The sequence below is a fragment of the Lentinula edodes genome (genome assembly GCF_021015755.1).
Source record: "Lentinula edodes strain Le(Bin) 0899 ss11 chromosome Unknown C8R40scaffold_57, whole genome shotgun sequence".
Lineage (NCBI taxonomy): Eukaryota > Fungi > Basidiomycota > Agaricomycetes > Agaricales > Omphalotaceae > Lentinula > Lentinula edodes.
In genome coordinates this window covers 213,132-227,595 of record NW_025764363.1, presented here as the reverse complement: position 1 = coordinate 227,595, position 14,464 = coordinate 213,132, and the positions used below count along the sequence as shown (strand labels likewise).

At 42.1% G+C, this 14,464-nt stretch overlaps 4 protein-coding genes across 4 annotated transcripts; 1 reads left to right on the top strand and 3 right to left on the bottom strand.

Annotated features, from left to right (window-relative positions):
• Positions 1 to 3,679: 3,679 nt before the first annotated feature.
• On the bottom strand, positions 3,680 to 4,276 carry C8R40DRAFT_1176934 (uncharacterized protein; the record flags this gene model as incomplete). The annotated part of the gene is made up of 1 exon (XM_046232601.1): positions 3,680 to 4,276. One exon carries the CDS (start codon positions 4,274 to 4,276, stop codon positions 3,680 to 3,682), a length of 597 nt encoding a protein of 198 aa, XP_046080359.1.
• Positions 4,277 to 7,387: 3,111 nt separating this feature from the next.
• Positions 7,388 to 7,642, top strand: C8R40DRAFT_1059934 (uncharacterized protein; the record flags this gene model as incomplete). Its single annotated transcript, XM_046225317.1, has 1 exon — positions 7,388 to 7,642. The coding sequence occupies one exon, from the start codon at positions 7,388 to 7,390 to the stop codon at positions 7,640 to 7,642; it is 255 nt and encodes an 84-aa protein (XP_046080358.1).
• Positions 7,643 to 10,078: 2,436 nt separating this feature from the next.
• On the bottom strand, positions 10,079 to 10,471 carry C8R40DRAFT_1059930 (uncharacterized protein; the record flags this gene model as incomplete). Its single annotated transcript, XM_046225315.1, has 1 exon — positions 10,079 to 10,471. A coding segment is annotated over one exon (393 nt), but the record flags the coding sequence as incomplete, so codon positions are not given.
• Positions 10,472 to 10,617: 146 nt separating this feature from the next.
• On the bottom strand, positions 10,618 to 13,926 carry C8R40DRAFT_1176932 (uncharacterized protein; the record flags this gene model as incomplete). Its single annotated transcript, XM_046232600.1, has 9 exons — positions 10,618 to 11,730; positions 11,785 to 12,021; positions 12,079 to 12,603; positions 12,664 to 12,989; positions 13,039 to 13,543; positions 13,594 to 13,659; positions 13,719 to 13,778; positions 13,838 to 13,858; positions 13,909 to 13,926. 9 exons carry the CDS (start codon positions 13,924 to 13,926, stop codon positions 10,618 to 10,620), a joined length of 2,871 nt encoding a protein of 956 aa, XP_046080356.1.
• Between the last annotated feature and the right edge of the window lie 538 nt (positions 13,927 to 14,464).

Here is a 14,464-nt window from a genome sequence, read left to right as displayed (position 1 = left end):
ATCATCTATTTACATATATATTTGAGTAACTGTAGTGCTACTGCATGTCACTGCATATGTCACTGCAGGACTACTGCACATGTCACTGCATATGGTACTGCAAAATGTTCTGTGCCCGATGTTAGTTGGCTATGCAAAACGCAATTTTCGCCTCTTGCGCATTGAAAATTTATGGGGGCATGCCTGACTATTGAACCAGGAGAATCAGGATCATTATTTGTTGCCAAAGGAGTGACTTACTCCCTAAAATAGGACATTAACAAGATTCCATCCCCTTCTTTAGCATTCAATACATCTCCCTGCTCAGAGACACATATTCCAACAACAGGAGTTCTCCAATATACATCATCTTCAGTTCTATCACAATGTCCACTACCATCACAAACTGGTATGTGCAATGGCAGCCCCCAATCCCCCCAAGCAAATATATGCATTCTGGAGTTAAATTCTGTAGAAGAGCTAGTGATGCTGAGAAAATCTTGGATGATTGTGGGATGAAGGCCACTGTACTGGCTTCTGAGCAATTTATCTACATCATCGATCCCTGGCTTTCCGTCTGCATCTATAGTGATTTTGGGTATTTCCATGTACTGTGCTCGTGCATTGTCCGGCATGAGAACAATTGCAATGACATTTTTTAGCATAGTCTGAAGGATGAATGCGTCAATTCAGAGATAGATCGGATGAGGGGAACTTGAAGAACCATTTTGTCCGGGCTTCGAAAAGACCATTTCGGCTGCTCCATTTTGAACCTTTATACAGAGCATCAGATTAATGCACGCCGCTTGATATTCAATCATTTTCTCAAAGCAATGGCCGGGAGGGCCATTGCGATGCTTCCAAGATTGCAACACATCCCTTACACCGCAAATAAGCTCAAATTATAGTATATTCTATGTACCGCAAACCTGACGGGCACAGAACTTTTGCCGTAACCCGTGCGGCACCAGTCCCACGCAGTTCCGCGCAGTTCCGCGCAACTTTATGCAGTTCCGTGCAATCTGTAAATATACAACATTGTGTACAAAATCCTGCTACATAGTCATATTGCTTCTCAACTAATTCCAGACAATGATATTGTACAATGGAGCTCTACAGGTCCAATTTAATTTTCCTATCCCGAAATTTTATCTAATACTTGAGTTTGTTCAGTAGCCTTCACTGGATTACTAACTAAACTATCTATTCTGGTGTCTTACTAACAATGATTCAACAATTGAGAACAAAAATATGATTGAGCAGATATTCTGAAGCTTATCTGCTTCATAATCTTCAGATGTGAGTGATTGGTATTTGTGAGATATTCTATGTACCCAAATAGCAACAATCACATTAATAGCTGGAGGGAGATTGTCTATTTAATGAGATTCTTATTTCTCTGATTGTTAGTAAAAGCTGGGTGCAGAAGTTATATGCAGATCCGCGCAAGTTACATGCAGGATACATGCAAGTTATATGCAGGTCCGTGCAAGTCAAGTGCAGATCCGCACAAGTTAGGTGCAGATCCGCGCATGTCAGGTGCAGATCCGCACAAGTTACATGCAGATCCGTGCAGATTGAAGCACAGAACTTTTGCAGTAACAGTTTCCACAAAGTAACTGCCACTCTTCACTGCAGTTCTGTCTACATTAAATGTATCTCAGTTGCCTGTCTGACTGTTCTAAGCTTAATTCTTGCTCAATTGTTTTATGCTCTCTTCCTGTGTGTCAAGTTCAGATATTAGTCCTTAGTTATGTACACAAGTAAGAAACCGAGTCCCCTAATCAATATACATGTAATACCCCCACCATAGAATGAATTTCATGTCTATAACACCTGCATGAAAATGGCAATACACTGAATGTACTTGATGATATTCTTGGAGGCTCATCCATTCACCATTGCTCAGCACATGTTTGCATGTATACATTGTAGCTGCATGCTTCTGCATTGTAAATGTATACATATGGTGCAACTGCATGTGTTGTTATCCTTACTTAAATTGATCCTGCATTGTTACTACACTTATCTCTATACTTTGTACACTTGCCAGAGATGTTAATTTAATCTGCAAATTGATCATGAGACCATTAAGAAGCCATTGAACTAGTGATCCAGTTCAATACAATTGCAAGGAACTACAAGCTTACTTCTCAACACTGTTGTGAAGCCCTTTTGAGTAGAGAAATCAAGATGTGCTCCCACCAGACTAAAAGGGTGGTATAATCTTCATCATATGAGCCAATCAATGTCATGCTACCCTCAGATACCATTGAAACTTCCAACAAAAAATTGAATAACAGTAATGTAGTGCCATTGCAGGTAGAGTAAAATTTGCCAGTCTATTGTTTGACCCAACAGTCTCAATGAAGAGACCTCTTTCACCTCCCAATATCACACTGGCACAGTGTTGTCAAGGCCTGTAGTCATTGCCCATTATGTCTAATAACTGAGGATCAAGCATTTGTTGTCATTTATAGATAATTGAAAGGTTGGAAGGATTCATTCAACATACCTAAACAATCACTGTGCTCCCATTGCTGAGACTAGGTAAAATGGCCTGCTCATCAAAAGTATAAGATGGTAAGAGTAAAGTAGATAAAAGTGCAATGCTTCTAGAGTTGGTTTTGCATACAATTTATGATATTGACTAGGACTCAATGATTTGTTCAAATGGAATCAGTATCAGTAAACTCTTCAAAAAGTATTTATTGAAGTTATACTTTGCTGGGTAAGTGATCCGTGCAAGTTCCGCGCAAGTTACACACATGTTCCGTGCAAAGGTCCGTGCATGGTTACGGCAAATGCTAATGGCCCCAAACCTGACCATTTCGACTGAGAATTTTGCACCGGTCCAGCGTATACTTTGCCGGGAAATCGACTTTGAATTCATTCTAAGACAATCTTAACAATATCCCAGCACACTCCTCCATAGCAATTTATCCTACACAAGTTTGACAACTTGGAACATGCAATGTATGAATGCACTTATTGAACCCTTCACGGTTCATCTGATATTGAAAATCCTGCCCCGACCCGGCCAGGCTCAATCCGGTCAGGCTCGTAGGGCCCAAGGGCTCGGAGCAGGAGCCGGCACATCACTACCAGTGAGTTTGAGATGGGTTTTTCAGGTAACCCAGACCCATTAGCTTATTGGTGGATGTTCTTGCAGATAGGGAATGGACTCTACCAATGATTTATTCATCAAGCATCTATTCACAGATATCGGACTGCTTCTATGATTTGACATACTCTAAAGCTAAAGGGAGTGAAGAACATGTTCAGTGAGTTGAAACAATGAACAACATGCGTGCCCAAACCTCCAGACTCGTATGCCTTCAATGAACATATTTTTTGTCCTGGTACCACCTGCCATGCATCTGCAAAACATGTATACTACTCGCCAGAGCAAGGATACTGGCTGGAGAGTGCTCTCCAGCGACAAAAGCACCCAACTAGCAAAAATCAAAGCCTGCTCTGGGTGCTTTCGCTGCTGGGAAGTGCTCTGAACTGCTCTGAACTGCTTTCGGCTAAATGCCATGTGTGATGATATGAGACACATTGAAAAAATCACTGTCAAGTGATCCTAAGAAAATCCCCATTTACTCAGTTATATCAATTGAAGTAAATTTTTAAAGTGGATAGTTTTTTGTGGTCACTGAGGTAGTTTACAAGTCCAAAGGAGCTTAGGAAGGATATTCTATTGCACTAAGTCAAAGAATCCATAGAATGTATCAAGATGAGGTGAGCCAAAGGCCATACTGGGCAAACATCCTACATCTCTGCACCACTCATGACCATGGTGTAAGAAACGGCTCCAAACAAATGGTGGGAGATACTCATCATCCGGGTCTAAAACAAATCCAGGACTTAGAACCCGATGTGCCAATTGGAGAAATAGCCCCAAGCTGCGGTTTCCATAAGTCAACTCCACGGTAGTTAGAGAGGAACCTGCATTGGACAGCCAATACTGTACAAAAGATGACTCTAGTCTTTGGATTGGTGGCCAAATCATATACTGAGCAGTTTGTACAGTGAAAGTAGTGATGTGTGGGATTTGTGCAAAGAATTTTGGCCAACCAGGATCCAGCCATGGGGCATTATCAAGAAGCCCTGCCAGACGAGACAGATCCATTGGCTTGCCATCATACAGCATACGAAAAACCAAGATCTCCACATTACGAGGGAGGTATGAGCCGACAAAGTCTGTGACAGGATCAATGAAATGCCGAACTGTAAATAAGAAGGTTAACACTAGAGTTTTAACCAATGGGGTATGTGCCAATATACCGGCCATGATAGGTTTAGATGCCTGTTCATGGGCCGGAAACAAAAACTCCATGTGTACCAGAGTATGAGTGAATGGTGGGGTCAATTTGTTGGGCGTGTTCCACATTTTTTGTGCAAGCGAGGCCTGGCGGGGAGTACGAAGTTTCAGGCAACGGTATACCAAAGCTGGTAGGATATGACAAAAGGTCCAACAGGTGGTGAAAAGTTGAACAAGTTCCCATTGGTCTGCATCTGGATGAGTGTGATTATATTTGTCCACACAGTTTTAATTACCTGAAGATGATGACAATGCAATACGTGCCTTCAAAATCTCTCTGACTATGTCTTCAGGTACTGCAGAGACAGTGAGATTATAATCCTAGGTACATAGGATATACTCACTATGGATAACGCGTTGAGATAGGCGGCCTATGATAATTATTGTGACAGTGGATATACAAGATTTGTAGATTGGAGAACAGACTACTATGGAAGCCTTGCGAGGTATATTTCACACCTGATATACAGACTGTGAATTGAATTGAACCAAATTAGTGTACTCCAGTGATTTAATCAAGTGGCCCGAGATCAACACGAGGTAATGCCTTCCCAGAGTACAATAAGTCTCCCTCGTTTCATTGTTGAATCACTGTAATCACATATTGTGAGGGAATTAAACAAAATCTTACAGTTGCAGTACAATCCAACGCAATGCTGGGGACCTGAACTCACTAACAACCAGCGGCATACACGGTCTAAAATGTCTCTGAATGGTACACAAGTACTCTCATATCGGATCAATGAATGATTAGAAAGAAGGGTAAAGGCTGATATTTCCACATCGGGGCAAAATGGCAAAACCAGTAACAATAAACAAGCCACTGAATTCATTTGGATCAAAGTCTAACTTCCAGAAGTGCTGGGAGTATTGCTATACGATTGCGAGCCGCGAAGGACTTTGAATCCAAACGGATAGGAGGTAGTGAGATATATCAAGAATCAGTTTGGAGAATTTCATCATGATGCATAGGTTTCTTATTTGCGAGTGGCTTTTCCCGAGGTCTCCGACAATGAGGCAAGTCGGTAGTACAGTCATAACTGCCGTCAGATGCTATGATTTATCGATTAATATTCTGAGCTTCGAGACTCGGGAAAGGAATGAATCATGAGACGGAACATATTTAAGTCTTGCTTTAACTTTAACTTTTCTTTATTCTGAATATTCATAGGTGGCTTAAGATGTCCATTCCTATGTATGCTCCTTTCTGTTCTAGTGTTTCATAAATTGAACTTGATGTTGCAGGCTTCAGAAGACATCGAGCAAGTATGTGTTGTTTTCCAGCTACAACTAATGATTTTGAAAGATGGTATTTCCATAATATGACTCGAAAACGGAAGGAAATTAATCTCGATGGCTGGCACTGAAGTATCTTAAAAGGATGTCAAGGTTTCTGGTTGCGTTAAAGTAAGTCACATTAAGTGCGGGCAACAGCTTCAAAATATATGTAGTTCACAGCGTCAACAGTTTGCGGCGGAAAGTTCTGTCAACCATTCAATCGATGATGCACCCTGATTCCTAGTTGCGAAAGAAATTTTTTCATGTACCTAGAGGATCGCAAAAGTGGGAGTTCAATCCACTCTAATGGCGGGTGTGGCCAGCGGACTTGGTAGACCTAGACAAGCATTTAATACTTGCCGTGGATATGATGGGAAGAGTACCAGCTCGGCACGGAAATCACCTTCTGAGTCCTCGTTCAAAACACGCCATCCCGGGTCCACAACATGCGAGGACTGAGGAAGTTTGTTACGATGGTTCGTGAATATTCAAAAACCACCAAGATATTGCAGGAAGATAAAGTCATCCCTCATGCAATGCATGAGATGCATGCATTCTATGCAAGGTTACGGCAAATGCTAATGGCCCAAATAGCAAGATGAGATCCTTCCTGGTGCCGAATAGTGTATTCAAAGAATTAAAACTCACTACATGAAGTGCGCCCATCATTGGAACCACTTCCCTGGAAAATCTTGACGAATTGCTGGGTAAGTAGTCTTGATATTTTTGGTTTAGATTCCTACAGGCTTATATCCTACTTTCAGCTGCTGTCGATATTAAGCTTTCCGAAGATGAATTGAAATATTTGAAGGAGGCTTATGGACCTCATTCAATCATTAGACACTCTTAGAAGCAATGCTGGGAATGGATGCAATTGAGTAGTGCTAGTATAGTGAAAATTTCAAATTTTAACCAAAAAGTATGCTTAGATGAGACCAAAAAGCAGTCAAAACCTCTGAAGACATGAAAGGCAAGAAAGATGAGCGCAAGTAATGCGGTAAAGAAGGGACTAATGCATGCATACATTGAAGACTCGAAGACAAACACAATCCGTTGATGATAATGCTACGACTACAGCTCTCGGAGAATTAGGCGAAAAAACAGGTTTTGCAGATGACTGACAGAAAATCCAGGTATTACAAATAGGCTAGTCTTACTTCCTTGCAGTCAATGAAAAGTTTTCAAAAAACAGAATACTGCACGAGCTTTGATTTTCATTAAGGTGAAGTGAAAGTCGTTCCATATCAATTCTTGATGATCCATGACGATACAGCTCTATCTACACTGCAACTCTTCCCAGAAAGCCTCGATATGATTATATCATGTTTGCTCAGGTCCCGGGGGCGCCGGTAAGGTGCAACAAGCATCCCCGGATAGTTCGGTGTTCAGAGCGGGGCCCAAGCTCTTTGACTTAACTTCTTTCTTTCCTTCCTGAGTTCACAGGAAGGTAAAATCATCAATCTGCCGATCTTTATTATTACAGTCCTGCAACAGTGCCCTGCAGCAATTTTCACCGGAAATCCCGAGCCGACATCGCCTAGGTTTATTCAATTGAATGCTTACAACGACTCTCCTGTTTGAGACTGGGTCAACTTTTTTTCTTATATTGAGAAATCATGACTACAGAAATACCAGTGTCCACGAAGACCCCGAAAGGCACTGTTGCTCTACACTTCTTAAGCTTTCACGTTAGCAAATCTCTTTTGTTGTCCCATGCTTCCACTGGCATAACCAACGGTGAGATATCCCACAATAGTTTCGTGGTTCATGTGTTTACCATTACCCTCCATATTCCATGCAGTAATGCCACAATTTGCGAAACTTTCAGACGACGATATAAATCTATGGGATGCTGTAGCCATTGTTGGGGAGAGGAAGAAGCACTTCAGAGTAAAATGGGCTGGGATGGATCCTGTCACTGGGGAGCCATGGGAGGATAGTTGGGTACAGAAGCATAATGTGACGCCCGATTTGGTGGAGACATGGAGAGCCGGTCATACAATCAGAACGCCAACGGGTAGCGATATGGCTTTTGTTTCCATATTCACATTGACCTGATGATTCTTTGCTTAATATTCACATTAGAATCAGGCAAAAGGAAATTCATAGAACGGAACACATCCCAGAACAAATACCTTCATGAATATGGTGACCCACTTGCTTCAGAGGTACCTCTGTCGAAGCAGCAGCAGTCGAAAAGACGTAAACAATCTCCGAAGCTGATTTCCGGTGCTGAGTCGGTGTCTATGGTGCTGCCTATGCAGCAAAAGAAGCGGAAGCAGGGGACAGTGATATTAAAGAGGTCAAGGACAAATCATCGAGAGGAGGAGGCAGAATCTGAGGATAAGGACAACACAGAGGAAACAGAGTGGACAGATCAGGGGGGGGTTGAATCAACGATAAGTGGAGCTCGAAGCAAGGAACATGTTCGTGGCAGAGTTGCGGCCTTGGCGAAAGAAAATGGAAAGCCAGGAGAAGGAAATACAATGGGGATCGCAAAGGGAAAAGGAGCGGAAAACAATAATCAATCCTTTGAGTGTGAAACCGAAGAGGATGATGAAATCACGCCTCCCACTGGCAACCCCGGCCCTAGATCTGATATCAAGAGCAGGAATATGGCAATTGCCTTTGCAAAAAAGAACAATGAAGACAAATTGATCAAAATGGAAACTGTTCATAGTGAGTACTTTACAATCTTTTGCTTCACAATTTGAGTGCAATCATCCTGATTTGCCTGATACAGACGAAATTCTTGAGAAGAGCCTGACTATTGGTCAAAGGCCCATGCCACTAACGTTCCGAGGTCTGACCAACCCTTCAGATTCGAGCACAGACAGCGACACAGAAAACTGCAATCATTCTGCCCCTAATATAATCAATCCAAACATGAATCAAAAAATCCGCGGACTGAACATGCCAAAGGGAAAACAGCATCCCCCGTCAAAAAAACCCGTCATTGGTGCTAGAGCCCAGAGACAGCGTTCCGAAGGCGATATGGATAAGAGTGAAAATGAAGTGGACAGTGACAAGGAAGAACAAAAGCGAGAGAAGGATGATACCTTGCAACAACGGGTCAATTTAGCAAAAAAGCATAATGATGGTAAATGTGTCACCAGAAATCATCCTCTGCCTGATTTACATCTATCAAAAGGAACCATACCCAGACAGTTGGTCCAACCTGCTGCTACCACCATCACTACTGCTATTAGTATCCTTGCTAGGTCCTCTACCAGTCCTAGCCCTAGTTCTAGGCCTTTGCTGAAGGAGAAGAGATCACTGACAGTGAATCAAAGAAAACCTTTGCATCTTGGATTGGCAAACCCGGCAGCACCTATAATATCTGGTCTGCCATTGAGGGCCCACACTGCCAATCAAATCAGTCAAGATGTTGCTGCTGGTGCCTCTAGAGCTTCACAAACATTGTTGAAAAAGAACAAATCAAGTAAAATTCCTCCCCCCCCTTCAATCCTTCATACTGATGAAAATCCTTATTCTACAGGGTCAAACAATGATTTTAAATCTAATGCTAGTCAAAGCCAAGTCCAATCATCTTCACCAACCTCCCATTCTCATATTACTTTCTTGTCTTCTGCCATGAACAAGCCAGCCTGCACCTCGAGCTCAGAACCATCCTCTGTGGGTCCTGTTGCTGGTAGAGCTTCGGGACCTAAACACTCAGCACAATCTGTCCAACTTTCTCCTACAGTGCTATCTCACCCGCCACTGTGTGATGAACAAGAACATACATTACGTATGTCTCCCGGCACGATAGCACGATTGGAGGAGTTTGATCTGTTTCTGGCGTCGCTTCCACCTGGTAGGGTGAACAATGCAGATAACACCTCTCACCAGTCCTCGATGCCGAAGAGAGGACAGAGATCACAAAGCCACGAAGAGAACACCCCCAAAAACGCCTTGCCAAACAGGGAAAAGCCCTCGTGGGAAACCCCCCCAAACCCAGTATGTTACTCCTTCTATTCAAGGTCTGCGTTTTCGGGGTTGTCGCTTATTATTCTGATTTTATTCTGTGGAACCAGACTCGGAAAGCAGATGTGCAACTTGGAAAACACCAAAATAACACACCAGATGAAGTGCAAAAAATTTCGATCTTCCAAGAACTAGCAGCTTTACGCGGGAAACTCTCAGTTGCCAATGCTTTGAACAGGTCACTCCTTGATCAGATTGAAGCACTTGGTACTGGACAAGCTCATATAGAGGAATTGAACGAAGAAAATCACAATCTGCGGAGGGAGAGAGATACATTGCGAAAAGAAAATGATCATTTAAGAGGGGAAAGTGATATGAGGTGGAGTGAGAATGAAACTTTGAGGAGGGAACGGGACATTTGAAGGAAGAACATCAATGCCCTGAACGAGCAATATTGACATTGCGAGGGAAGGTTTGCAGGAAATTCAACATAATTGTAGCCCCTTTAACATGTTGTTTTGATGTCTAAAAATACTGGTCTTTATGTACATATTCAAAGAAATTCTATTACGTTGAGGGGAACAGAGGATGTGCACTTACCTCCGAGACCGTAAGGAATCGGTCAGGACTCTCTTCCGTAGCTATTCGCTTGACTCGGTCTTCGTGACTTCTCAAAGTACTTAGACAATACTCCTGCCCAATTTCTTGTCCAAGAGCAGAAGTTTCATAGTCTTCGCCGTCATCGAATACGCGAACGTGTCTGTCCCCGGATACTGTCGCACTGTCACAGCTAGGATAAGAATTTGAATGAGGAGGAAGCAGAGATAGCTGCTCACATTCAATTAGAATAGGCATAGCGGTATTGAAGATATTGGCTCTGCGCCCAGTGCGAATTACCGTCCGATATACGAATGGATAATCTTCGAAAGTGTTCGTCAAATCTAGTCTCCAAATCTGTACCCTGAATCGGAGAATAATTTGATAATTCAGAGAAAATGAACCATCAAATTGTTTATCGTAGTAATTTCAACAGTAGCATATTCCAGTCTTCACAGAAATTAGACTTTTTCCTCTTGTACCCCTTCACATTTGTGTTCTTATCCCTTTTACTCTTCCTGTTCTTCCTCTTCCTCTTCCTCTTCCTCTTCCTCTTCCTCTTCCTGCTCTTGCTCTTCTCTGTTTTCCTGCTCTTCCTCTTCAAAATTCATTTCCTCAGTTTGCTTCACCTTCTTCTTGCCTTTCGCATTATGTTTTGAGTGAAAAATGCCTTGATCCTCTTCAATGCCGTTGCTCTGTGAGTATAGTTCCAACAGATTGTCTTCATTTGCATAATGGAGCTGAAGTGAGTTTTCTGCAGGCATTGAAATGTCCTCGGGGGCAATAAGAGGGATGGAAGGTTCCTGTTCAACTGCGTGATTCAAGTCCTCTTGAGCCTTTATACATGTTTGTATAAGCTCCTCTAGGGGAGAACTGATAGCAGGATGTAGGCCTTTACTGGTATTCCCCAATTTGACATCAAGTCCTGCCTCTTTCAACCCATTGTGTAAATTTTTGAAGAGCTTGAACAACTTTTCTTTCTGCTTTTGATGTAGCTGACTATGTGTCACAGATAGCAAAGTCCCTGCTTGATCATCCTTGAAGAGTTCCTTGTAGCACTGGAGTGCAACATCATCATCATCCTTTCCAAAGGTCAGGTTCAACCAAGGCTTCCAAGCTCTCCAGTTAGGAGAACCCTGGATTAGTTGAACCACTTCCATGAGGAGACATTTAAATCCTTCCTGAGCCTCTAGAAACTGATCTCTATATCCTTCCCATAAGCACAGTTCGATGACCAATTCTCTGAGTACTCTTTTCATATGTGCAAGAGAATCAGCTTGAGAACTGGCCTGCCAATTAATGTGAGTTTTACTCAGGCCTTTGAGTACTGATTTCAGAAAATTGTCTTCAGGGACCGTGATTGGTGATGGGATCTTTTGATGGATTCTAAGTCTCCATTGAGACCTAAGCAATTGGGCAGGTTGAACTCGCTTTGCCTCCAGCACAGCATTATAGCTAATCCAATCCTGAATACACTTCAAGAGCTCTTGGGAAGCCAATACTGTTTTGATTTGATTCTTCACCGAGGGATGAGTCATATATGTCTTCTCCAACTGTGGAATACATGTGCCCTCTGTATACCGGAAGGCATGAAGTCTATGCTGAACAATCCTGGTGATGATCTGAATATACATTTTGGGTCAGTAATCAAGGTCAGGAGTTAGGTAACCACTAACTTCATTCCAAATCGAGCCTAATTCCTTCGTAGCACCAGGCACAAGCTTCATGAACTCTTTCCCAGACAAATTTCGCCATTCTGCATGCTTGGAAAATGTCCAGTAGATCAAATAATCTTTGAGCACTTCTGAGGTTGAAGGATGATTTCCAAGGATGTCCACATCCTGTTGTTTTTGTTTTTTGCCTTGTCTCTGCTTAGCATAAAATTGAGTAGCTGGGACCATATAGGAAATCCACTGGAAAAAAGCAGACAAATGTCATTGAAGCACACCTTTTGATTAACAACCACATACCAATTCCAAGTCCTGAGACATGTTAGAGAAGATATCCATCATTGCTTGACAATATGATGGACAAAGAATCACTGTCTCTTCCAGTCCTGGGGGAATTCCTAAACTACCATGGAAAGGCCGCACAGATCTGATGAGCATCATTTTCTTGGGAAGTTCTCTGAGAATAGAGTGCTGTTCCTCTGTCCAAGTTTCAGAGGATGATAATGTATCTAACTCCCTGGTCTCCACTCCTTCAATGAGACCCTTCCAGTAGAGATTATGGCCTGTTCGATATTCTTCTGTATTCAAGCCCCAATGACTGGAAATGGGCGCTAGATACTTCAAAAAGCAATCCTCTGATAGTTTGGTTATCCATGAGGCAACATCAGCTGAGAAAGAAGGAGTTTCTTGTAGAAATGTTGTGATGGCATGTTGATGAAGCTCTTCTGAGGTGCTGACAGAGTTATTAAACTGCCCTGGGAGCTGAACCAGACTGCAAAGGTATAAGAGCTGCAACCAATTTCCATCGAGAATAGGTTTCAGAAACTGCATATTTTGTATGAATGAGAAAAATAAATGCACCAAACTCTCAGAAAAATTACGCACCCCCCAGACTACTCTCCTACATTCAACAAGTTTCTTTGGAGAAAAAAAATCCTCATATACTTCCATCTCATGCATTCTCATGAGGAATTCCACGAGAGGAGGATGCTTCGAAAGCAGAGACTGGATATCCTCATTGCCACCGGTTTTTTCCTCTTGAATTATTTGATGTATCAACAGTTTTCTAGCTTCCTCTGATTGTGAATTTATGAGGTTGTGGATATTGGTCGAGAGGTGATGTTTTGGGTCATTTGAAAGTGCCTTCATCATATTGTTTGATGTTATTTTAGTGATAACATTGGTATAATTGGGTGATCCATGCAAAGTGTCTGTGGTAACAGTTTAACTCAAGAACAAAGGACAAAGAAATGAGATTACCTAAATCATAGACTTTCACCAACCATGATCCATGATTATAACAGTACTGATGAGCCTTTTGTTCTTGTTCTTGTAAATCCCTGTTGTCTGGACTTCTTTTCAGCTGCTGTCCAATTTCATGCAATGCTTTGAGTGCTGGTTTGAGAACCATGGAGACTGCAGACAATCTGTGCTGTCCATTGAAGAGTATGACAGGAAATTTTACACCACCGCCGCCAGCTTTTACAGCCTGGAATGGCTTAGTGATGTCTGTAGCCAAGGTAGAGACATCGACCTCAGCCCTGCGTACACCTACAATCAAGCAGTGTTCTACAGCGGATTTCTGTAGCCCAGCCATATTTGGTCCCGCTAATTTGACTATCCTTGATACACCTCGGTTCTTCACTCCTCTTAAATGCTTGTACGGAGTAATATTGGGTCCTAGACCAACAACATTCATGAATCCGTACCCTAGAACGTAGGGTGTATCATCGATTGAATGGTTGACAGAACTTTCCGCCGCAAACTGTTGAGGCTGTGAATTACACATATTTTGAACCTGTTGTCCGCACTCACTGTGACCTTTAGCTTGAGAGCTTTTTTCTCTATTTTTTCCTCTCGTTTGAGCTCTCTTCTTGCCGCCTGTATTTCCAATCAGTACGATCTAAATGAAATTCTACTTTAAACACAAAAACAGAAACCTTGACTTCCTGTTGAGGTACTTCAGTGCCATCGAGATCAATTTCCTTCCGTTTTCGAGTCTTATTATAGAAACACCATCTTTTAGGATCATTAATTGTAGCTTGAGAACAACACATACTTGCTCGATGTCTTCTGAAGCCTGCAACATCAAGTTCAATTTATGAAACACCAAAACAAAAAGTAGCATACATAAGAATGGTTGGACATCTTGGGCCACCTATGAATATTGAGAATAAAGAGAAAAATCAAAGTTGAAGCAAGACTTAAATATGTTCCGTCTCATGATTCATTCCTTTCCCGAGTCTCGAAGCTCAGAATATTAATCGATAAATCATAGCATCTGACGGCAGTTATGACTGTACTACCGACTTGCCTCATTGTCGGAGACCTCGGGAAAAGCCACTCGCAAATAAGAAACCTATGCATCATGATGAAATTCTCCAAACTGATTCTTGATATATCTCACTACCTCATATCCATTTGATTCAAAGTCCTTCGCGGCTCGCAATCGTATAACGATTTTCCCAGCACTTCTGCCAGTGGAAGTTTGACTTTGATCCAAATGAATTCAGTGACTGCTTGTTTATTGTTACTGGTTTGTCATTTTGCTCCGATTTGAAAATATCAGCCTTCAGCCTTCTTTCTAATCATTCATTGATCCGTTATGTGAGTACCTGTGTACTATTCAGAGACATTCTAGACTGTGTGTGTCACTGGTTGTTAGTGAGTTCAGGTGTCCCTAGCA